Source organism: Manduca sexta, chromosome 19, assembly GCF_014839805.1.
Source record: "Manduca sexta isolate Smith_Timp_Sample1 chromosome 19, JHU_Msex_v1.0, whole genome shotgun sequence".
NCBI lineage: Eukaryota > Metazoa > Arthropoda > Insecta > Lepidoptera > Sphingidae > Manduca > Manduca sexta.
The window spans coordinates 3,475,090-3,499,196 of NC_051133.1; the positions used below are offsets into that span (position 1 = coordinate 3,475,090).

General features: G+C 36.1%; 1 protein-coding gene and 1 long non-coding RNA gene across 2 annotated transcripts in view; both read right to left on the reverse strand.

Annotated features, from left to right (window-relative positions):
• Positions 1–1,570, reverse strand: LOC119189826. Its single transcript, XR_005112633.1, has 2 exons — positions 1,218–1,570; positions 1–247 (listed from the first exon to the last, which is right to left on the reverse strand). It is a non-coding gene; the product is annotated as an uncharacterized LOC119189826 (long non-coding RNA).
• Positions 1,571–4,068: 2,498 nt separating this feature from the next.
• Positions 4,069–24,107, reverse strand: part of LOC115446187 (structural maintenance of chromosomes protein 3) — a 29,044-nt gene continuing 9,005 nt past the window's right edge. The window contains 12 exon segments of the mRNA XM_030172753.2: positions 4,069–6,007; positions 6,340–6,390; positions 6,392–6,523; positions 12,894–13,074; positions 16,132–16,268; positions 16,751–16,927; positions 17,354–17,561; positions 18,149–18,312; positions 18,947–19,109; positions 20,224–20,435; positions 21,641–21,799; positions 22,535–22,693. Coding sequence (XP_030028613.1) covers positions 5,795–6,007; positions 6,340–6,390; positions 6,392–6,523; positions 12,894–13,074; positions 16,132–16,268; positions 16,751–16,927; positions 17,354–17,561; positions 18,149–18,312; positions 18,947–19,109; positions 20,224–20,435; positions 21,641–21,799; positions 22,535–22,693 — 1,956 coding nt within the window. The 3' untranslated portion in view covers positions 4,069–5,794.

The window sequence follows — 24,107 nt, forward strand, 5'->3', positions numbered from 1 at the left end:
TTTCTTCCAAATATTGTATTTCAGTAAAATCAATGTCCATATTTTCATGACTGGAGCTGGCTGGACAGTCATCCTGTGATTCTGAAGAACTACTACTGTCATCTTTAGGATTTATTACAATTCTTTCAATATCCTCTTACAGGGTATGCTCTCTCTTGTAATACTCAATTTAAATTTTTCTTACATATTGACATGAGTTTTTCCAATCATCTTCGGTTATGTCTTGAAATGCACTCACATATGCTTCCTTTAACAAAAAATAATTACTTTTGATTTGGATAATAAATGAACATTAATTTGTAAATTATTGTTAAAACTGTACTTTGAATGAATCATTTCATTACTTTAATATTAATATTTTCTACAATATGAGCTGCTTCTATTTTGCTATGCCCCATATAAGCTCAATGGGATTTAAATCACAGTAGTAAGGTAAGAGGTAGAACCCTTACCACTCTACCTCTACCTACCTACCTACCTACACTACACCTCCATTAGTAATTTTTCATTATAATTATTGATACAAGTATCTCGAGATGGCGTGGACAATCTAAAATAATTCTGTATCATGAATGTAAACATTACCTACGGGCTTGATAATAATATTGTAAAATATAGAAAAAAAATTGTGCAAGTCAATGACGTTTTACAAATAGACGCGTCATATACTAACAATATTGCACATAAAAACGGCGCACTATTCACTATAGTCACATACCTATTCATATAAATTACAAATTGGCTCGAAGAAGGAATACAAAGATTAGGCATACGTTCGTTAGAAAAGGATATATATACATCGACAGTTACAGCTCGCATTGATACGTCACGAGCGTTGACCGCCGTCGCCACGACAGTCGAATAAAATGCATTTATTAGTTAAAAAATAAGTTAATAGTGTATACTTATTACTAACGTATGAAGTAAAACATTTTTTTAATCCACAGTTAAAGTATAATTTGTACATCATCTAAAAACACAGGAAGGCATTTTATTATCAAAATACTAAAAGTTGTAAGCCGACTAGCCGCGACAGTGGTTGGAGGTTGACTACGTAAATGTCGGGCAATTACCTTACTTTCTTCTTGCCAATATTGAGCTCAGGCAACGTAGGTATCTATGTATTAAAAACGCTTTGGTGCAAGAAGTAAGAATCACTCCAGACTCATCAAAACTTATAAAGTACAGTTAAATTTACAAAATAAACTTCTACTTACCAGTCATATCAGCGGTTCTTTGGTAAAAATTGTCGACATCGTCGGTAAAAGTTTTATAAATATTTTTTCTCATGGAACTTATTATTCGCGGCTTATTCATTTTCTATCGCGAAAAGTATTAGTATTTAGTATTAAATTTTAATAAAAACGAAAATACCGACACAATTTATTAAACTTCACAAACGTCAAAAATGTGATAATGTGGCCAGCCATAAAATAAAGGATTAGTTCCATTTCACTTTTTTGCCAAGCTATAAAAAACTGTATTTTAAACTATTTATTCCCAATTTTTCATTATCCATTACAAATATGCACCAACAAAGATGATTGAAATATGTTTTCTGCCTTAGTACCATCTAGTGGTCCTATATAAAAATAACTTTCGATATGTGTGCGTATACACGAAATACCGATTTTTCTGCTTCAGCTAACTTAAACGGTACTATTCTCAGATATTCGTTATGATGAAGTAAAATAAATCTATATATTATTATTATATAAAGCTGAAGAGTTTGTTTGTTTGTTTGAACGCGCTAATCTCAGGAACTACCGGTTCGAACTGAAAAAATATTTTTGCATTGGATAGCCCTTTGTTCGTGGGGTGCTATAGGCTATATATCATCACGCTATACCCAATAGGAGCAGAGCAGTAATGGCTAATCTCAGGAACTACCGGTTCGAACTAAAAAAATCATTTTGTATTGGATAGCCCTTTGTTCGTGAAGTGCTATAGGCTATATATCATCACGCTATGACCAATAGGAGCAGAGCAGTAATGGCTAATCTCAGAAACTAGGAGTTTGAACTGAATAATTCTTTTTGTGTTGGATAGCCCTTTGTTCCTGGAATGCTATAGGCTATATATATCATCACGCTATGCCCAATAGGAGCGGAGCAGTAATCGCTAATCTCAGGAACTACCGGTTAGAACTGAAAAAATATTTTTGTGTTGGATAGCCCTTTGTTCCTGGAGTGCTATAGGTTATATATCGTCACGCTATGACCAATAGGAGCGGAGCAGTAATGAAACATGATGCAAAAACGGGACAATTTATTAGTTTTGAGAGCTTCTGTTGCGTGCGCTGCGTAAACGGTTAAAGTTATGCAACAATAATGTATGACGGGATTGTTCCTCTTAAAAAGTTCTACAAAAATATATCATAAAACAAACTACCTAACGTATTAGGATAAAATTTGGTATGGAGACAGTTTGAGACCCTGGGAAGAACATAGGCTCCCGGGAAAATATATAGCGTGACTTTTATAACGGAAAACTTTAGCCCGAAAAACTTTATAACGCGGGCGGAGCCGCGGGCAAAAGCTAGTATATAGATAAATTGAAGCATAGTATGTACCTCTAGCATATAGCAAACATTTTTCTAGAAACAAAGTATTTTGGACGTAATTATAAAAAATGTGACTTTTTGTGACTTAAATGCCATCTAGCGAAAAAATTGCGGCGGAGACACGAACGCATTCGCCTTAAGGCGGACGTACTTGTAAGCTCTGGTTCGCGATTTTGCAAGTACAACCGATGCAAGTCATTGGCAACACTCTGGCTCTAAGTTAAGTTTAACTATTTACTAATTCTAATAATACTCCTGAGGAGTCTACAAAAAATAACGTGAACCAACCCATCTGAGGTTTCCCTCCGCTAATATTAAGCCAAGGCTAAAAACTAGTTTGTGGAGGAAGTTCAAATAAGAACGGTTCCGTGTCAGCGAGACTCGCAACCTTTTTGAGCTATTATACTGTAAACAAACACACCAAACCCTAACGAAACACGCGAGAATGTTGACATCGCAATGCAGTTAAATGTGTAAATTATATAGCGACATCTAGCGGAAGCTACTTAAAATAAATATATTATTGACTTAGTAACCATGTGAAAAAACTAGTTATTGCTATGTACTCATGTGAGGTATTCCCCTAATTATACTGTGTAATCGGAACTTGGAAGCGACCCTCTAACACTAAGGCGGTTCAACACTGCCTCGCTCCACGCTGCGGGGTGCGTGGAAACGGGGCCACTCGCGTGGTTGCTCCGTATGAGAGCGAGATGCAGGAGTGCAGATCTGCATCACCATGCAGATTTCTCCGCGCAAACGCGCAGTGTTGCATATGTCATATACGCGTATGTCATCTGCATCTTTTGATTATTTGCTTAGCAAAATTTGAAGAACAATTACTGGAATAGACACAAATTTTGATCAACATTCTGACACATTCTGCTCGGTAAACATATTTATTATTTCCTCCCATTGCTTCACTTTCTGTACTCTATCGCTATATTCTTTACATTTCATATTCCAAATTGCTTCTCGACATCAACTTCGAATATAAATCGATAAATATCGAGATAAATTTCGAAACACTGCTTCCCGTCTAGATACGTACTTTATATATAACTAGTTTTTGCTCGCGACTTCGCCTGCGTGAAGGAGTTTTCCGGGATAAAAGTCCCACTATATATTTTCCCGAGATAATAGCCTATAACTTTCCCAAGGTCTTATACTATCTCCATACCAAATTTTGCTTTCTTATACCACGTCTTATGTCATAAGGTTAAAAAGTATCCTAGGTCCGTTTCCTGGTTCTAAGCTACCTCTCCATCAATTTTCAGCCAAATCGGTTCATCCGTTCTTGAGTTATAAATAGTGTAACTAACACCACTTTCTTTTATATATATATATAGATTTATAAATACGTTACTTTATCGCTGTGTTTTAATTTTATCCATCGCGATTATAATTTTGTAAAAAATACACTTTATAATTAATTTTAGCTATATGGGAGACTATTTTGGTAATTTGATCAACCCTACACACAACTAACTAAATAAAACACATACTAAAGAAAACGTTTTATTAAAAACGAATTTTTATACTAATAATTGTCATACATCATAGAATCTGCACCATTCCACATTATAACCAACAGTAGCTTCCCTAAATAAACAATCATTAATCATCCAACACGATAAATACAAGAAAACATTGTGTTTCGTAATACTCTCAAAACCTTAAATTTCATTTATAAAATTTTGAAAAATTTGCACAATGTTTCCTTTTATTTTGCAACTTACAAATTACTTAAGGTTATCTAAAATATAAATCTAGCTTAACAAATCTAAGTCCATTAAAAACAAATATAAAATTTCTAAAATGTCCAAATCAGTTGTACTAGTTAACTTAAGGGCACAACTACACTAGCGAGTTTCTCGCCTGAAAAGCCTTTCCTATTACAAAAGTCCCTAAAAAACTGTAGTGACTTATAGCGCTACCTATACGACGTCGGCCCCTTAAAGTCATCTATTAAAAAATCATTATAAAATTCATTATTTTCCAAGAGAGCTAAGTTCCAGGATAAACAGTAGCTCATTAGTTAATCGAGGGATTTTGGATTTGGCTGAATTTTGTCAAAATCTGTTCAGCTATTTCTACGTTTACATTAACATCCAACAAAATATTGACAAAGTTGCGCTTTTAAAATATTAGTAATACCTCAACGATCCATGTAATTTTTTAGAATGTAGAGTATGTAGAATCATAGCAACCACAAGGTATTATTATTGGCACAGCCCGTAGATCCTGAAGTAAGACATTTGTAATCGAATTATTCAAGTTCAAGAATTATTCAAGTGGCTTTAATAAAAAAAAAAAAATAACATAAAAGTTACATCCCTAAATAAGAATAACTATAAATAAGAATTCAAAACTTTAATGACATTGAAAATGTTTGAATAAATTCGACAAAACGAGAACGAAATTTTCACGGGAAATTCGCTAGTGTAAGCACCACCTAAGGTCAATCTTTTGGTGTTCCACCTTACAGAACTTACAAGAGGATATAACTATTTGTTAAAGTAGCTTAATTTTAGATACAATATCTAATTTACTACTAAAAATTTCTTTTACAATTGACTAAGTGCCGATTGTATTTTGAACAAGGCCTCGTTTTTTATATGATGCGAAAAGTTTTTGTTGTTTAACGTTCTTTCTTTAAACTATTAAATTATCGCATATCTTGAATACAAAAAGGAATTCTAAGAAATCATCACGGGTACGAAAAAAATAATTTTAATTTTATTCAGAAATAATAATTAGATGGGATCAGTAGCGCTTATGTAGTCACGTGACCTATTATGTCTATAAGTCAACTGATATTTTTTTCCATGAAATATAACATCCAGCGTTCAACACTGGTCGATATTTTCTCTAATGTGATCAGCAAGTTTTTACTTTTGAAATCAATGAACGAGTCAAATCACTCACCGAATCCATACCAACAACAAAACAAATAAATCAAAATCTGTAAACACAAAAAACAAACTATTCTGCCCTCGTAGAATGTATAACGAACACGACACGAGATTCCATATCATTTCATTGTAATTGGTCGAGAGGCCATCACGTGAATCGCGCGTCGGCCTCTCGACCAATCACAATCAAACAACACGTTCGTGTTGTATTTCATTTGTCATTCCAATAGGACGCCTTTGTTAATTTTTGGGTTTGATGGGATGATAGCAATGAGTTGATTCAGTTCGGCCGTAGCGTTACATATACCGCAGTGCATTACGCATGCGTGGCGCTGTCCTCGACGAAGTCCCTCGCCTCCTCCTGCGACACGCACTCCACGTGCGACACTTTGTTGCGGAACTTCACGCCGTAGAACTTGTGCGCATGCTCCAGCAGCTCCGGCCTGAAGGTGGTTGTGATGAACTGGGCGGACGTGGATAGCTCGTGTATCATGTTGGCGATGGCCTTTCTGTGTTGGGCGTCGAGAGCCTGAATTCAATAATAATGGTAAGTTAGTGATCGTGGTACTCAAGAAACTGAAGTTTTAAGATCCTAAATAAACATATTTAACATACGAACTCACACCTTTTTGATCCCCGAAAAGGTAAACAGAGGGGCAACTAACGCATCCACTTTTCGAATGTATTCCATCCTATGACGTGACAGGGGTCCAGCCTATCGCCATATCGGACACAAATTTCAAACTACGGGCTGATGTTGAGTAGAAGGATACGATATCACTTTCCCCGTTTCGAAGATGAAGCCCGAAACCTAGGCACTGCAGTCGTGCCGAGGCCGAAGAGACATAAATGCATACTGACCTGGTCGATCTCGTCGAAGAGGTAGAACGGGGCGGGGTCGCACTTCTGTATGGGCGAAGATGAGCGCCAGCGCCACCAGCGACTTCTGTCCGCCCGACAGCTGGTTCATCTCGCGCATGTCCCCCTCGCCGCCCGTGAACGACACCTTGATGCCCACGCCCGTGAACTGGTCCGCGTTCGCGCGCTGCACATCAACATTCACGTTCTAATACTATTTTATATTTACGGACTATCATGGCTCTCCTGTTCTTCTGTAATATCAGAGAGGGAGTCTTGGGTGCAATTTGGTTCTTAATGTACTTAGGGGTCGACCATTAATCACGTGATGTTTGTAGTGGCTTTTTAATCCCCTACTCCCCCCTCGTGATATGGGGTGAGGATTTAGACTACCCCCCTACCCAAAATGACGTGTATTTTTTTTTGGTACAAAGTATATTGAAATTTTTAAATTAAATCGCGCGATCAACGAAAAATAAATACACGTCATCTCATTACTCCCTCCTTCTCCCCTCCTAATGATATTTCGTGATTTTATTTCCGACCCCCCCCCCCCCCTTCGAGCCTCACGTGATTAATGGGGACCCCTTACTAACATAGTTCAATCTCCCTTTATTACTAAAAGTACTATGAATTTTTATAATATCAGCCCTGTATTATATACTTGCCCACTGCTGAGCCTTACTGATTAGGCCTTAGTCCACCACGCTGGCCTAGTGCGGATTGGTAGACTTCACACACCTTCGAAATTCCTATAGAGAACTTCTCAGATGTGCAGGTTTCCTCACGATGTTTTCCTTCACCGTTAAAGCGAACGATAAATTCACAAAGGATACACACATGATTTTAGAAAAGTCAGAGGTGTGTGCCCTTGGGATTTGAACCTGCGGACATTCGTCTTGGCAGTCCGTTCCACACCCAACTAGGCTATCGCCGCTACTACGAATTTTATTTTTCAATAAATTATTATTATTGATTTATATCTTGGTTGATGCTGGCCTTAATCAGCTTCCGACAATTCATAATTTAGTTTATTAAGGCAATCTTCCGCAACAGGTAAGTAGCAAGTCGAATTTAGGGAAATCACCACATCCCGGACACGTGGTAAGCATGTGAGGACGATAGCACCTCCGAGAAACATAGAAGCAAGGGAGCGGTACGTGGGCGACGAGACGTGTAGGGATTTGGGTATTAATTAATATACTAACCCCCTTATTCATAGACGTTATTTTTCTAAGGACGGAACATTGTTGTGATAACAAGTCTGTTTCTCAGTGCTGACGGCATGGCAACCTTCGCAGTGCGTATACATAAGGCCGTTGTGATTGCCTAATATTGAGATACAACTTGAGCTTGGCTGTGAGATAAATAAAACTGAGAAATAGACTTGTTATCAAAATAATGCTCCGTCCTTAGATAAATAAAGTCTATAAGACTATATCTATAAGACATTAGTTCGTAACTGTAAGCCTCAGTAGACCCGCTGGTGGTAGGATGTTTGTATCCAAATTTCGACCGTATAGTCACGTCCTACGTACAAGTAAAACGGCCTCCGTAGGTACCCACGTAAGTCGCGGTCCGAGATCAAACTATCGAGAGATAATAATCGCTTGCCAATGGATACTCTATGTGAGCGTTACTCCGACAAACTTTGAAGTTATTTTTTTATAAAATCTAGGGTCAAACAGAAATCTTAAGTGAGAAACACCACTTCTAAATTCTAATAAAAAAAACTCCTGAGCAGGAGTCTATAAAAATTAAACAGTCGGCCCGTTTGAGGTTTACCTTCTCAAATTTCTTAAGCAAAAAGGCTTAGAAATAAGATTGCGAAATGCGAAGGAAATTCAAACGAGTTCGACCATTGTCACAATGTCATTTGTCAAAATTTTTGTATTTGGAGTGAAAACAAACACCCAATTCTAACAAAACGCGTCAGAATCTTGACATCGCAATGCAGTCAAATGTGAAAATTATATAGCGACATCTAGCGGAAGTTTGTTAAAATAAATATATTGGCTTATGTAGCCATTTGAAAAAACTAGTTATTATTACGTACTCATGTGAGGTATTCCCCTAATCATAGTGTGTAATCGGAACATGGAAGCGACCCTCTAACACTAATCGATAGGGGTCAATTCGTCAGTAGTCAAAATTTGGTCACATAATACATGCAGCCTGTCAGTGGTGTGCCTACTATTTTGGACAGGGCCAGCTATAGCCGACAAGTATAAAAAAATCCGTTTGCTGTAAGTATTACTATTATACCTATATAAATCCTGTTAAGAGAAATAAAAAAACCTGCTTTGGAGGCGCCCCGTTTGATTCCCATTGCAAGACCAAGCACAGTCATGACCATAATATGGTATAGTTAATGAAAGAAAAATATTGTATCATGACAATAATTTGTCTTATAAGGTATCATGCAATAGGGGACCGGACTCATTTTTGTTCTTTATTATTATCAAATATTTACGTTATATAAATTATAACACAGAAAGAATTATTTAAATCCGGTAAAAAATCAACAAGTTATAAGTCTTTCAATTTCGGTAGAAGGGGTAAGTAACAAGAAACAGAAAAGAGGCGCAATACCCACGTGTGACGTCATCGGGCATTACGACGCGTGCGAAAGAAAGAGATGAAACGATGTCCCCACTTCGCGCCCACTTCGGCAAGTACTAATATTTGAAATATGAATTACTGGCTCATTTTTTAACCAATTTTAATGCAGTTTTCGCAGAAGGGTTTCTTTTTCGTATTATTAACCATTACATATAGAATAATGTACAAAATCAAACACAGGACGGTCCCCTATTGCTAGAGTGAATTTAGGAGTAAAAAGTCGATAACTATACTAAGCACGAAACTGAACCTCAACGAAAAGCGTGAGAATCTTGATATCGCGTTGCAATAAATAAAAAAAAAACAGCGACATCTAGGGGAAATTTGTTAAAATAAATATATCGACTTATGTAACTATGTGAAAAAACTACCTTTATTATTACCGCATTATTTACTATCTTTAATAGAAATACACGTGATGTCTTTTATTTACAGTTAGGTGACGTTGGAAAAAGCCTAATAATTTGTTTGAAATGGGAATTGGGATTATGGGATCTAGCTTTTTTAATGAAGAAAAAGTCGATAACTCTAAACCTTTTTTTTACATATTTACTATACGGTGACGTCATAATATATAAACGAGATTTTTTTATTCTAAACTAATTCCATTAAACCATCAAATTTAATGAATAATACACCACTCAACAAAGACTAGGGAGCAAGGGAAAGGTAGTGTTTCTTTTAAATTCAATATTTTTCTATCTTAGATGTTACACGTCAATAGAAGCGTAATTTAATATTATTTTTTATTTTTGCAATTTAATAAAAGGCATGTTACTGAAATAATATGACAAAAATTTTACATAGTTCTAGAACAAAAAAAGCAAGTTCATGAAAATAAAATAAAAACAAAAAAAACTAAAGTATAAATAAAAATTCATTAAAAAGAAACAAAGAATATTCCTAACAACTTTTTAATAACCGTTTTTTACTTTGTTGGATCTTCTTAGGCGTTAACAACGGCTCTACATCGGCATGGCATAATTGGGTATTTGACAAATTTTCGTAAAGTACTTTAAAATGTTCTAGAGTCACTAAAGATATGCTTGACAATTGTTTTTTTTTAATATTTAGAGCCATTTTAATAGCTAAAAGACAGTTTTAATAATTACATTTTGTGTTTCCCGCTGAAACGCTAAGTCACGTGACAAATAAAGGGCGTGACGTCATGATGTAATAGTCTTAATGTAAACAATACGTGAGATTCGTTTATTATTCAAGATTATAAAAAGGCCAATACAATAAAATACCTTATAAGTAGCACACCTGATGGTATAATTAACTACATTTCTCCTGGTTATGGTGGCAGGATTAGCGATGTATGTTTGGTTGAAAATTGCAACTTTTTAGATCATTGGGAACCTGGTGCGATTATACTAGCTGATAGAGGATTCAAGCATATTGAGCAACTGTTATTACAAAAGGGATGCAGTTTAGTGGGACCGCCAAGTGTATCAGTTAAGTCTAATTAAACCAAAGTTGAAGCTCTAAAAACTAAGGAGATAGCAAGTTTACTGATACACATTGAAAGAGTCATCCGACGTCTAAGGGAGTTCTCAATGTTTTTTATAATAAGTTTGTAATTTGTAACCATTGAAATTGTAAACAAATTCCGGTTATTTACAATAAAAAATTATTATTATTATTAATGTTAAAACCACATTCAGTTGTCAATACAAATTTAATTAAGTTTTTGGACGATTGCATTGTTATTGCATGTGCCTTAATTAATTTACTAGGCTCCTTAATTAAAAACATTTGACGAATAAAACAAAATTTAGAATATAATGTTTTATTTTTCTATATTAAGTTATAAAAATAAGTTTTTACAATAGATTGTAAACATTATTCTTCCAAAACTTTACAACTTTAGATAAAATATCATTTACTTTGATCTCATCATACTCTATTGGTATTACATGGACTTTATTATTTTTTTCAAATTCCCAATCTGCCACACAAAATAAACCTTTTGTTAAATTACTCACATACATTTGCAAAAGAACTTAGACTGCAAACTTTTCTGTGATTGTGTTGTTACATATATAGTATATAAAACTTTTTTTGCTTGTTGGACATTTAATTTCAATAACTGTGTCACCCTTTAAAATACCATCTAGCGATGCAGCTACCATTGGGAATTTTTGGCTAATAATAAAACCACATTCTGCAATCTTGTCATATTTTTTTTCCAACTCCTTTCTTACTACTTCTTCCAATGATTTTCCTCTTTTCATGGTTGGAGTATCTAGTACTTTAGCTCCCATTATTAAGGCAACCAAGGATCCAACAGTTATTTTGCATCGTGAAACATCAAATGCTTTTGATGCTTTTATTCCTGAAAAGAAAATTCATTTTTTTTTAAATGTTAAACTAGTGACTGCCTGGTGGCCACATATACATTTATATCCCCACTAGGATGCCCTGTAGAATGGGTGCCCAACACATATGAATGTGAACACAAACATCAAAGACTAGTAAAGCTACAAGACTAATTTACATTTTGAGATTGCATCTCACATGGAAACATATAATTCCAATATATATTAATTTAAGACAGCATTTTCCAACCTTTCTTAGCTGTGGACCACTAAATGAGCAAAGATGATCACCACAGACCTCCTTAAATCACAATAAAATGCTTCTCTTAAGCACAACCTGAAACTTCATATAGCTTTAACATTGAAATCAGCCGACTCTAGATATGTCCAGAGACCCCAAGTTGGGAATTTTGCTCTAGAACATTGATTTTAAATATCTTATTAGTTCAATACTTACAGTATCAAATCACATTTAAAAAGGCAACATCACATTTAAAATGCAATCAAATACCTATAAATAAATAATACCTTAACTCATGCCATGCTTGAATTTCGTGTTGTGCTCGAGTCAGACTTTCCACAAAATTTATATTTTCTTGTGTAAAAACATTAATTTTGGCTAAAAACGTTTCACAGTCACTTCCTTTCTTATGCTTGATGCTCTAATAATGCATCGAGAACTGAAGAATGTCGGGCACTTTGTAATCAGCTTGATGTTTTAGGATTTGAGTTAGCATATGAATTAGCATCATCACCATACAACTGTCTTGATGATCTGTAAAAATAGAAATAAAGCATCACAGATAGCCACAATACGAGAAACTTTTCGTTGAAAAGATTTTACACAAATAACAGGTACCTAACCAGAGTAAGATTCTTATAAGTTATGATTTTATTGGTAACGTAATAAATGTATTATTTGTATTTATAGTCTACAAAGTAAACATGTACCTATCATATGCATGACACAAAGGTTATTTTATATCAAAACAAAATAAGGCTAAGTACATAAATCAAACTGTAATCTATTGTGAATTGAACAAAATATCAGAAAAGGATAGTTTTGTACTTACAATGAAGTTTTCACGTTCCTCAATTCTGCAGAACAAAAGTCCGAGTTTGAGGCAAAGAAATTTGCGATCATAAAAGACACAATTTTTGGCAAATTTGCACTGTCCGCTTGAATAAAACCAATTTCCATGTTTGTTTTTCGGTGAAGTGCACTTTGGACACGAAATAATCAAATAAATATTAATGAAACCTGCGAAACGCGCCAAAATCTTTTCGGAATTACAAGACCAATAGACAAGACATTACATATAATACATCGTGACGTCACGTTCTCTAGTCTTGCTCGCTTGAGACGTTTCTTGTAAATGATGCACAGATTCAAAAACTCTTATTTTTATTTAGGAAAATAAAATATTAAATAATTTTTATTTGTAATTTAAGTCAAATATTCTTAATTAACACCTTAAATTATATAATGTTCAATACCAAATTTATTTATTTCTTTACTATGTCAAATACCCAATTAATTGGTCACCCTTCGCCACTGCTAAGAAGCGTTAAATTTTTTTGGTCGGGCTGTATAACCTTATGTCCAATACTGACCTCAGGATTAATCTCGGATCCATCATCAGGGCCGACCCTCATGATAAGGCTGCCTCGTCCGTGCGGCACCAGTTTCTTGAACACCTCCGTGAAATTCTTGCTTACTTGTTTAAAGGTAAACTGGATAGCCTCGAGTTTTCTGTGTTCTAACGTTTCAATCAACTCGCGGATCTTTTCGCCACTGGAATAGTATAATGCAGGCTTATGATCATATGTTTTTTTTCTCTTTAGTTACACAGTTATATGTTACAGTAGTTCATATTGATAAAGCAAAAGGTTTGTGGGTGCGATGTCGTCTTTTGTGGAAAGGAAAAACTGGGAAAAGATTCAGGCCGGATGATATGCATTAAAAGTGGAAATTCGGATGGGTGCGTAAATAAATCCTAATTTCACATTAAAATAACAAGGAATCATATATCATTAAAACAAAATAATAAGTAATAAAGATGAAATGTAATATAATTCATGAAAAAATATATTTTATTAAAGTACAATACAATTATTAATGATCGATAAAATAATTCGCCGAGACTCCACTCCCAATGAGTATTCACGACACAGAATAAATCGATTTCCACAAAAACGATTACATTTTCGAAGTATTATAATCACTAATACAGTACGCTGACCACTTTGTTAATGATCAATTCAAGTTCTAGTATTAAACTGTGTCAAGATTAACGGCAATTAACTGAGCCAAGTTCTATGTAAATGGGGACCCTAATTAGCCTTTGTAGGGCAATGTTACGCATAAAATGTGATACCTTTGGGCAACAGACCTCATTCAATAGCCATTCCCAAAGATGTATACACAGACCTGTTTAATTTTGCATTTAATTTATTTCGCATCTGCATTTAGTTTGTTTGGTGTGTTCAATGCGATTATCGATGGTGTATCGATAGTTGCCGGTTTGAGCGTCGCTGAAGACGCGCAGTTGAACATCACTCAACTCGCGAGAAAATATCGATACCATATGGAACAACACGAAGTGGTCACCCAAGATGGATACATTTTAAATATACACAGAATAAATGGAAGAAATCGTATTAGAAACAATATGACAGTATTTTTGATGCATGGAATCCTGGACAGTTCCGATTGCTGGTTATTACAAGGTCCGGAATTAGGGTTGGGATACATTTTGGCCGATAGAGGCTTCGATGTATGGATGGGAAACGCAAGAGGGAACAAGCACGCGTTGAAGCACATTAACATGACTTCAGACCAGGTGGAGTACTGGAAGTTCACATGGGAAGAGATTGGACTATACGATCTACCTGCAACTATCGACTACATACTAAATGTTACCGGAAAAGAGAATTTATACTACGTCGGACACTCACAAGGCACAACAAGTTTCTACGTCATGTGTTCTATGAAACCGGAATATAATAATAAAGTAAAAATGATGTTCTCCCTAGCGCCCGAAGCTTGGATGGGACACGTCAGGAGTTCGATAGTCCGTATGTTTTCACCCGCTAATGAAGTTTTAGGGTATTTACTATCGAACTTTAACACCTACACTTCTGTTATAGATTTCTTTAACAAAATCTCGTCTTTACTTTGCACAATTCTCCCTGTGAGATGCGACAACGTTATATACGGAATAATGGGATCTAATGACAAATTGGATCAGAAACTTCTGCCTATAATTCTAGGCCATATGCCTACAGGATCATCGACATTACAATTCGTGCATTACGGACAACTAGTGGAATCGGGAAGATTCCAACGATTCGATTATGGAATGGGAAGGAATTTAGAGAAATACGGACAAATCAAACCACCAGATTACAATTGTAATAAGGTTACCGTACCAGTTGTATTATATTATAGTGATAATGACTTATTGTCTGATGTTAGTGACGTGAAAATGTTGCGAAACTGTTTATCGAACGTTTTCGACGTCGTTTACGCGAAGGGTTTTAATCACATGGACTACGTTTATTCGTCCGAAGCAAAAGATGTTATTTATTCGAACATAATTTCGCATATAAAGAAGTTTGAAAATAGGGATATGAATGAAAATGTGCTTTTTATAATCGGTTTATAAATTTAAAAAAATATATGTGGATGTAATGTAACTTTATTTATTCCAGTTGTATATTTAACTAAGATTTCGTTCAAACGAGTTATCCTTCTCTGATACCTATCACAAATTGTTTACTGGGGCCTTATTCTCTATCCCGCACGTTATTTTGACAGTGCGAAACAAGCACGTAACACAACGCATCATGTTTAGGACTATAGAAATTTGGCTTACAGAATACCATTCCACGCACATTTCTCGAAGATAAATGACACGGCCGCGTTACGCGTTTACACTATCATACAGAATAAGGGCCCTGACTTCTATTATATTGACAGTTGTAAATACAAAAACCTTGTTACAAGTTTCTGAATGTTATCGATATGTTGTCATGGTAGGACATAGGTTGTAAAGGCTCGCAGACTTATTAATTAATCTAACTCCATCATTGAGTCCATTATATTTTTTTAAAAGTAAAAGTCAATTTGTCAAATAAATGGTAAACAAAAAAGGACATTACACATTGACGTATATTCTATAGACACGAACGTCCATATAAACTATTTGTTCAAAATCTGAACTATAATTACAACCAAAACGTCACTGTTACCCTATTTATTGACTTGAACAACAAACAATTTAACTTATTTGAGTAATATTTTTTATTCACATCCAGGTGTTAAACTCGCGTTTATATTATAAGTTTCACTCCGTACATAACCACATGCTGTAAATGTTGAAATCATACTAAAGTCAAGTGTAGAGATTGCAGTGCAGTTGAGTCGAACACAATGGCGCGTAAAATTAAAATTATTTTTTATTAATATTTATTTTGTTCGAAACTTGCACTTTTTTATTTTACGTCTTAGGCGCAAATAAGTTATTGTAAAGAGTTGTTTTCACGAAGATAAGTATGTGGTTGCATTTAGTAACAAAAGGTCAAAATGACCCTGTATATCAATTTAAGTAATATCTTGATGGCGTAGTTGCTTTGCATGCATGAGTTCGGAGATCTCTAGTTCAAATCCCGGGTCGGGTAGTGATATTGAGTTTACCTGCTCAGTATCAGCCTGGAGTCAGGAATTTGTGTCCGATGTGGCAATAAGCTTGCCTTCTATCACATCATGCGCCAAAAGTGGGTGCCCCGGTTGCTCTGCCTATACCTTTGGAGATAAAAGCGTAAAGTGTGTGTGTTTCAATTAACTCACCCAATGTCTAGTTCTTCTTTCCGTTTGTATAATTTCTCTTTTTGTTCTGAGAAACTGATGAACTGGTCCAAAGCTTTCTTGTTAACATGATTGTATTTCTTGAGATGTTGATTAGCTTTTTCTAGCTCTTTAAATAACTGAAATATAATATTTCATGTCATGTCAGTTAATCATTACGACTCTATACGTTCTTTTATTTCTTTGAATTACTAGACGAGCTTACTGTTCGCCTGATGGTAAGTGATATGACCGCCCATAAACAGAAGAAACACCATCCAACACCTTGAATTACAAAGTATTGTTTGTATTTCACTGCGCTCGCCATCCTGAGATTTAAGATGTTAAGTCTTATTGTGTCCAGTAGTAACAGCAACAGTGTGTAGTTTTGTTGTGTTCCGGTTTGAAGGATATTGTAGCCAGTGTAACTTCTGGACATAATGAGACTTAACATCTCACGTCTCAGGATGAAGAACGCAGGGGAATACCAAACAATACTTTGTAGTTCAAGGTGTTGGATAGTGCTTCTACTGTTTATGGGCGGCCGTATCGCTTACCATCAGACGAACGGCAAGCTCGCCCGCTATTCACAGCAATAAAAAAAAGAATATTGCATATTTACCTGCTTCAATGACATCTTCTGGTACTTGGCGTGTAGCTCCGGCGCGTTCGGGAGAGTCCCGAGGGCTGCTATCTTGTCCAGCGACTCCTGGATCTTCTCCTGCAGAAGTACTTCCTTCGACGCCATCTTTTCTAGACCCTTGGCATCTTCCTCCATCTTGTCTTGCGCTTCTTTTTCCTAGAATTTTAATTTTTATAAGAGGGGATCGTGAATTGATGAAGTGATACAAGGTGTAATTTTAAGTGAATAAATAATTATTAATTCGATTTTAGGTTTCAGAATGGGTTCTAAAATTTATACAATCGGATATATTTTATACGGGCTATATGCGGACATCCTATCTTAACATTCGATCTAATCCATGAGAATAAACAAAATAATTCATTTGTAATTTTTTTGATTGGTCAATTTTCGCGATGGATTAAAAAACGATTAGAATCTTTAAATAAAAAGGACGGTTAGCGAGGTGTAAAAAAGACCAAACGCAACTGTAACAAACAGGAACACAAAACTTCATTTACAAATAAAAATAGATAATTTATTTTTATTTTATTTCGTTAATTAATTTCTATACGAATTTCGTTGACGTGTGTTTCACAGTACCTTATTCCTCCACTTATCGAGCTCCAGTTTCAAAGCCTTCTCGTTTTTCACAGCGGCCTGCACCTTCCTCTCGACTTCCTCTAACTCTTTGTTGATCTGTTTGATTCTCTTCTCCGTGGCGGAGAGGTCCGCCTTGCTGTTGGCGAGGCGTCTCTTCCTGTCCTCCACTGAGATCTCTTGTAGTGCCTGTACTAGCTCATCTTTACGTCTGTGGAATTGTAATATAGGGTAAGTAGGTTAATATAGCATGGGGAAGTGATGTGTTCATATAAATAATAATAAATAATGAACTGATCAAAAGTTTTATTCCTTTATTCATAGACGTTATTTATCTAAGGACAGAGCTGTGATAACAAATCTGTTTTTCAGTGCTGATGGCATGGCAGTCTTCGCAGTGCATAGACATAGGGCCGTTGTAATTGGCTAATATTGAGATACAACTTGAATCTAGTTGGCTGTCAGATAAACAAAGCTGAACAAACAGCAGGCTGTGAGATAAAAAAATGCTAAGAAACAGACTTGTTATTACAGCAATGCTCCGTCCTTAGATAAATAATTATGAAATAATTTAGTTATTTTGGCTGCCTTTCGCAACTGTTAGGTTTTAAATGTTGTCTGATCAAATCTAAACCAGAGATGGAACACAAGCATACAGTATGGGTTTATGAATGGTATTTGTAAAACATCTTACATCAGTGTAATTTGACATTTCATTTAGTATACACATCCACAACATCTAACCACGATGAAAAACTGCCCATTAAAATTCTAGGCCATACGGTACTCATACCTTACCTTATCAAGTTATTAGTTAATAAGTTTTCGAGTTTGTTCTTGGTGGCCTCGAGGTTCATCCTGGCGCTGAAGGCTTCCTTGTTCTCCTGCGTGAGGCGGCGGATTGCGTCATTCAACTCGTCCACTTTACCTTGGTCCGCCGTCGACAGCTGCTCCATAAGTTCCTGAGGACATTTAACAATAGTTTTTATACAAATGCATTATGAATCAAGCAAACCGTTCGCCTGTTGATAAGCTTTATAACTATATACATCATTTGTACTACTGCTACTAAATATATTACTAAAAAATGTGTGTAACTAAAATATCACCTGTATTGTGAATTAAATGTGTAGATGGATACAATAATTATGTAATTTTATTTTGACAAAACTAAATCTCGCGACTAGCTTTTATCTCTACTTTATATAAAACAAGGAATGATTCAATTAATGGGTTTTTTTTCTTTTTAGAACATTTAAATAAAAAAATATTTAAAAAATGATCTTTTTACTACTAGTTATTTAAAACAAATGCTTTTCTACACACACACCACGCATTTATCCGCTACTTTTCGCCAAGTGAGTTCTGTCTCATGATGTGATAGGGGACGAGCCTATCGCCATATCGGGCACAAATTCCGGACTCCGGGCTGATACTGAGCAGAAAAACCCAAATATCACTTCGCCCGACCCGGGACTCGAATCCAGGACCTCAGAGCGCTGCCATACCGCGCATGCAGTACAACTTCGCCACCGAGGCAGTCTTCAATCAATCAATCCTTTTTCTACAATTACCATTTACGCCACTACCACATACCTGATGCAGTTCAGACTCGAGTCCCTCCTTGGTGGCCTGCATGGCTTCCAGACTGGAGCGGCACTGCGCCAGGGACCTCTCCTTGGGCCCGCGGAACCGTTCTATCGAACCCAACTCCTCTTTCATCAGCCGGATATCCGCCTTCACCTTGTCGAATATGTCCCTGGTGATATATAATATGTATTATATACTGTCCCACTGTTGGGCACGGGTCTCCTCTACTACTGAGAGAGATTAGGCCTTAGTCCACCGCGCTGGCCTAGTGCGGGTTGGTAGACTTCACACACCCTCAGAAATTTCGAATAGAGAATTTCTCAGGTATGCAGGTTTCCTCACGATGTTTTCCTTCACCGTTAAAGCCAGCGATAATTCACAAAGAATACACACACATTAAAAGTCAGAGGTGTGTGCCCTTGGGACTTGAACCTGCGGACATTCGTCTCGGCAGTCCGTTCCACAACCGACTAGGCTATCGCGGCTTTGGTAATAAGGTTTTTAAAGTTGAAATTTTACCTGAATCAGTTTAGCAAACTTTTAATTATTCAATACGATATAGATATGTGACAAAATGTTTTCAATAAAATTAACTATTGCGTCAAGCAATTCAAAACTATTGTCGACAAACTAACGAACGATTTCAATAAACGATCCCAAATCCCAATCCCTATCTCCGGATCGATAGTACAAGTGGACCAATCAGAATAAAGTGATATGCTTACAGATGCTTTCAATTGGTTTATATTTGACATTGCTCCACAGTGAACGATTGAGGTTTATTATTGTGTATAATATAATACTAACATATAAAGCTCAACAGTTTGTTTGTTTGGACGCACTGACCTCAGGAACTACTAAACCGATTTCGAAAATTCTTTAACTAATAGGAACCTACATTACCCATAAGTGCTTTAGACTTTTCATCCCAGATTTTTTTTACGCGGGCTTAGCCGTATTCAAAACCTATGTTTGATATTACTATAATACCGGCGCCACACACAGACAAATATTTGAACAAAGACTTTGCCACTCATTTGAACACAGTTACAGACACTAACAAAATTTCAATTTTTATGGCTTTACTTTTAGGTTTCCATATAATCGGTTCTCCTTGCAACTCGATAACTTTGAACGCTTTGATGTGTGGTCGAAAAACCGATACCGAATGGCAAATGCGCAAACATTTAAACAAACTTTGCACAAATACGCAAATACCCGCGCCACACATGAGTTCAAACAAGTGTTCAAATATTTTTGCTATGTGCGGCCACCTGACTTACTTAGCCTTCCCCTGTTTGGTCTCAGTCCGTTGCATTTCAGACACTATGGTGTTGATACTGGTCTCAGTTTTGTTCAACTCTTGTCTCAGCGTGTTCAGCTCTTGGTCCAGTGTTGTGATTTGTTCCATCAGCTCGGAGCGGGTCTTTTGCATCTCGAGACGAGAGCGAGATTGGTTGAAGTAACCTCCTGTTAGCGAGCCTTTTGATGACACCTGTAAAAGACGATAATTATATATTTAGCGGTTCCTAGGTTGTTACCACTTTAGCGGCGTATAAGTTGACACCGCTGTAGAGGAACAGCTGGTTGCGTTCCTCTATGGAAGGGGAAGGTTTCCTGTCAGGCAGATGTTGCTTGTGCCCGGCCGCGGCCCCTCCGACGGTTCCTATTCGGAGGTGGTATATATGCAACGCGTCGCTCAAATTGTGCAAGCGTAATTCAGGATCGTTTGTCGCCATCTGGCGTGATTGCTATGCGATAAATCACTACAGTTGTGTCAATACCACATCGATCTTCTCGAAGTTCTGCTGATGTCGACGATATGGTGGTATGTGTACTAATTGTACTGCTACAATATAGAGGGTTGAAAGGCTGACATGTTTTTAGAAAATTTTAACTAGTTTAAAAAAAAACAAAGGAAAACGTGTTGATTTGAAATATATATGAAATTTAGTGTCGCAATAAAAATCGCTTCAGTCAATTAGCCTTTCAAGCATACAAAGTTGGTATTATTTAACAAAATCTAAATCGTTTTCAGATATCGCCGTTTTTATATTATAATTCTCTCCCGATGTTTCAAAGATTGCAGCTTTAATGGTCACGTGGTGGCATGAGGTGTTTTTAGTTCCAAAAGTCAAAGTTATAATATACTATCTACATTTTATATATTTTTTATGTTAGCAGTTCGATCTACACAGAATGAGCGTATAGTGTCTTGCTGGCAGCCCATCTTTAGCAAATATCTTCGAAACGTCGGGAGATAATTAATATATAAAAAATGGCGATAAATCCAAAAACTAGTTTGATTTCGATGTCTAACATTCGCGTAAACGTAATATAAATATAATATTAGCCCTGTATTATATACTCGCCCACTGCTGAGCACGGGCCTCCTCTACTACTGAGAGGGATTAGGCCTTAGTCCACCACGCTGGCCTAGTGCGGATTGGTAGACTTCAGACACCTTCGAAATTCCTATAGAGAACTTCTCAGATGTGCAGGTTTCCTCACGATGTTTTCCTTCACCGTTAAAGCGAACGATAAATTCACAAAGAATACACACTTGATTTTAGAAAAGTCAGAGGTGTGTGCCCTTGGGATTTGAACCTGCGGACATTCGTCTCGGCAGTCCGTTCCACACCCAGCTAGGCTATCGCCGTTTCGCCGCGTAAACATAAATCATTGTGATTTTATTGATACCTGATCTCCTTCAAGAGTGACACAGTCGAGGTGGAACTGTTTCCCGAGTTCGGTGGCACACTCCAGGTTCCTGCAGATGAGCGTCTTCCCGAATATGTACTTCATAGCTTTGGCATATTTCGGATCGTATTTTAATTTCTGCACCATAGCTATTGCGTTCTGTAAAATAGGTGCCCGGTAATTAAAATAAAACTATTAAAGGGTGAAGTAATGAAATTACAACATGAATAGTCAACCACAATAGTTGAATAGTCAACAACAAATAAAAAAAATCCAAAACTAATGTGTCAATATCAACATTATTTTTTCTTCATTATAGTAAACTTTAAAGCATTTATTTTATTAAAGATAAATCAAAAAATAATATTAAATTTTTAGTAGAAGCGTTTTGAAGTTTTAAATTAGTTCAGCTTCTCTTGTGGTTGAGTGTACTTTATATGTAGCTATGTTACCCAAAAAAAAATTTTTTTTTTCTTCTAAATATTGCCAACACTATGCTTCTTCACATATAAGGTTGCTTAAGTTTACCACTTTGTCTGCATTTAATAAGTTTATGATGACAAAATTCAAATTACTATTAGTTTCCCTAAGACTTTCAAGCAGACTTAAAACTTCGTTAGCTCACTATACCAAGGTCTTATGTTAAATTTAACCTTTATTGCAAAAATAAAGATAAAAAAATCATCTTAGCAAAAATTTTAAAAGTCAATAATTCATAGTTCCTCCTTTAATTATGTTTCGGAGCTAATGGAAATTTTCACTAAAAATACCTAAATAATTTAATAATGTGATAGATATAATTCAGTTAGGACATCGAAACATAGGACCCTGTAATTGTGAACCAGCGAGGTGTCCTTCACAATATTTGTTTACATATACTAGCTGAAGACATACATTATCATTGGGATAGACCATGTCGCGCACTTGCAGCCTGTTGAGCGGCATGAACGTCACCTCTCCGGGCAGGCTCTGCCTGTTCATCTCCTTCAGGATCTTGGTGCCGACCGTGTCTGACTCCACTATGTGATGGAAGAGCCTGTTACCTGCCGTCACCTGGATAAATGATGTGATGAATTAAACATACTGGGTATAGATATTATTTGATATGATGAGAGTCATATAATACCAGGCCTGTATTATATACTGTCCCACTGTTGGGCACGGGCCTCCTCTACTACTGGGAGGGAATAGGCCTTAGTCCACCATGCTGGCCTAGTGCGGATTGGTAGACTTCACACACCCTCGAAAATTCCTATAGAGAACTTCTCAGGTATGTCAGAGGTGTATGCCCTTGGAATTTGAACCTGCGGATATTCGTCTTGGTAGTCCGTTCCACACCCAACTAGGCTATCGCCGCTATGATGAGAGTCATATGGTGTGTATATTGGATGATTCTATAAAAAAATAAAATAAAATAAAAATGCTTTATTCATCACGTAGGCGAACATAGTTGCACTTATGATAAGTCAAGGTACATGAGAATATTCAATTATTACTTAATTAGATTAGCTTATATAAACAAAGACAATAAAATAAATGAAAAATATACTTAGTAACAAAGAAGCCAGCTCGGGCTGGCAGGGAAGAAGAAATAAAATTATGTATGTATGTATTTTTAAATAAGCAATAAGGGAGAAACGCGTCGCGATCCTCACCGGTGAGGACAATAAAAGCCCTAACCTAGCTAACCTACCAGCCTTTCACTAACTACCTAAGCGATGACTACCCGAAGAAGAAAGGCAGAAAGAAACTCCGGGCTTTATTTTTTGTCATCAATTGTCTATTCATTTATAATATTGTTATTAAATATATATATATTTTTTAATAAGTCTTTTCTATACAAAGTCTGATTAATTATATAAGCTAATACACGCACATCACCGTAAAATTGCGGAGAAAATCCACATAAAAGTATTTAGCAATAACTAAAAACTAACGGAAAAAAACAATAATACTAAAAAATTATAAAAACTATGAAACAGTCAGTGTACAGCGTGCATACGCCTACATTTACAAACATAATATTTTCATTTCATATTTTGTCGCAGATCTTGGTCAATATAATTAAGATTATAAATTTTAAGGCTGGTGCAACAAAATGATCGGTCGGTCGTCTATTATACATTGATAATTCAATGAGTCAATATAAAATAAAATATGTCACATAAATTTAAAACTGTTACCCAGTATAATGTCAAAATTGTAGAAAGGTACACATGAGACGTTTATGTAGTTAATTTATAATATTGGCGTTAACATAGGGTTGGACAGGGTGTGCAGGACTGTTTTTCCAAACCGTCTGATCATCGAGGTAATCCTTTACATTATAATACCCCTTTGACATTAATTCGCGCTTAACATGACACTTAAATTTGTAGCCGGGCAGATTGGTTATTTCAAGAGGGATTTTATTATAGAATTTGATACAATTCGCTAGATAAGATTTATTTGTTTTACAGAGCCGGAA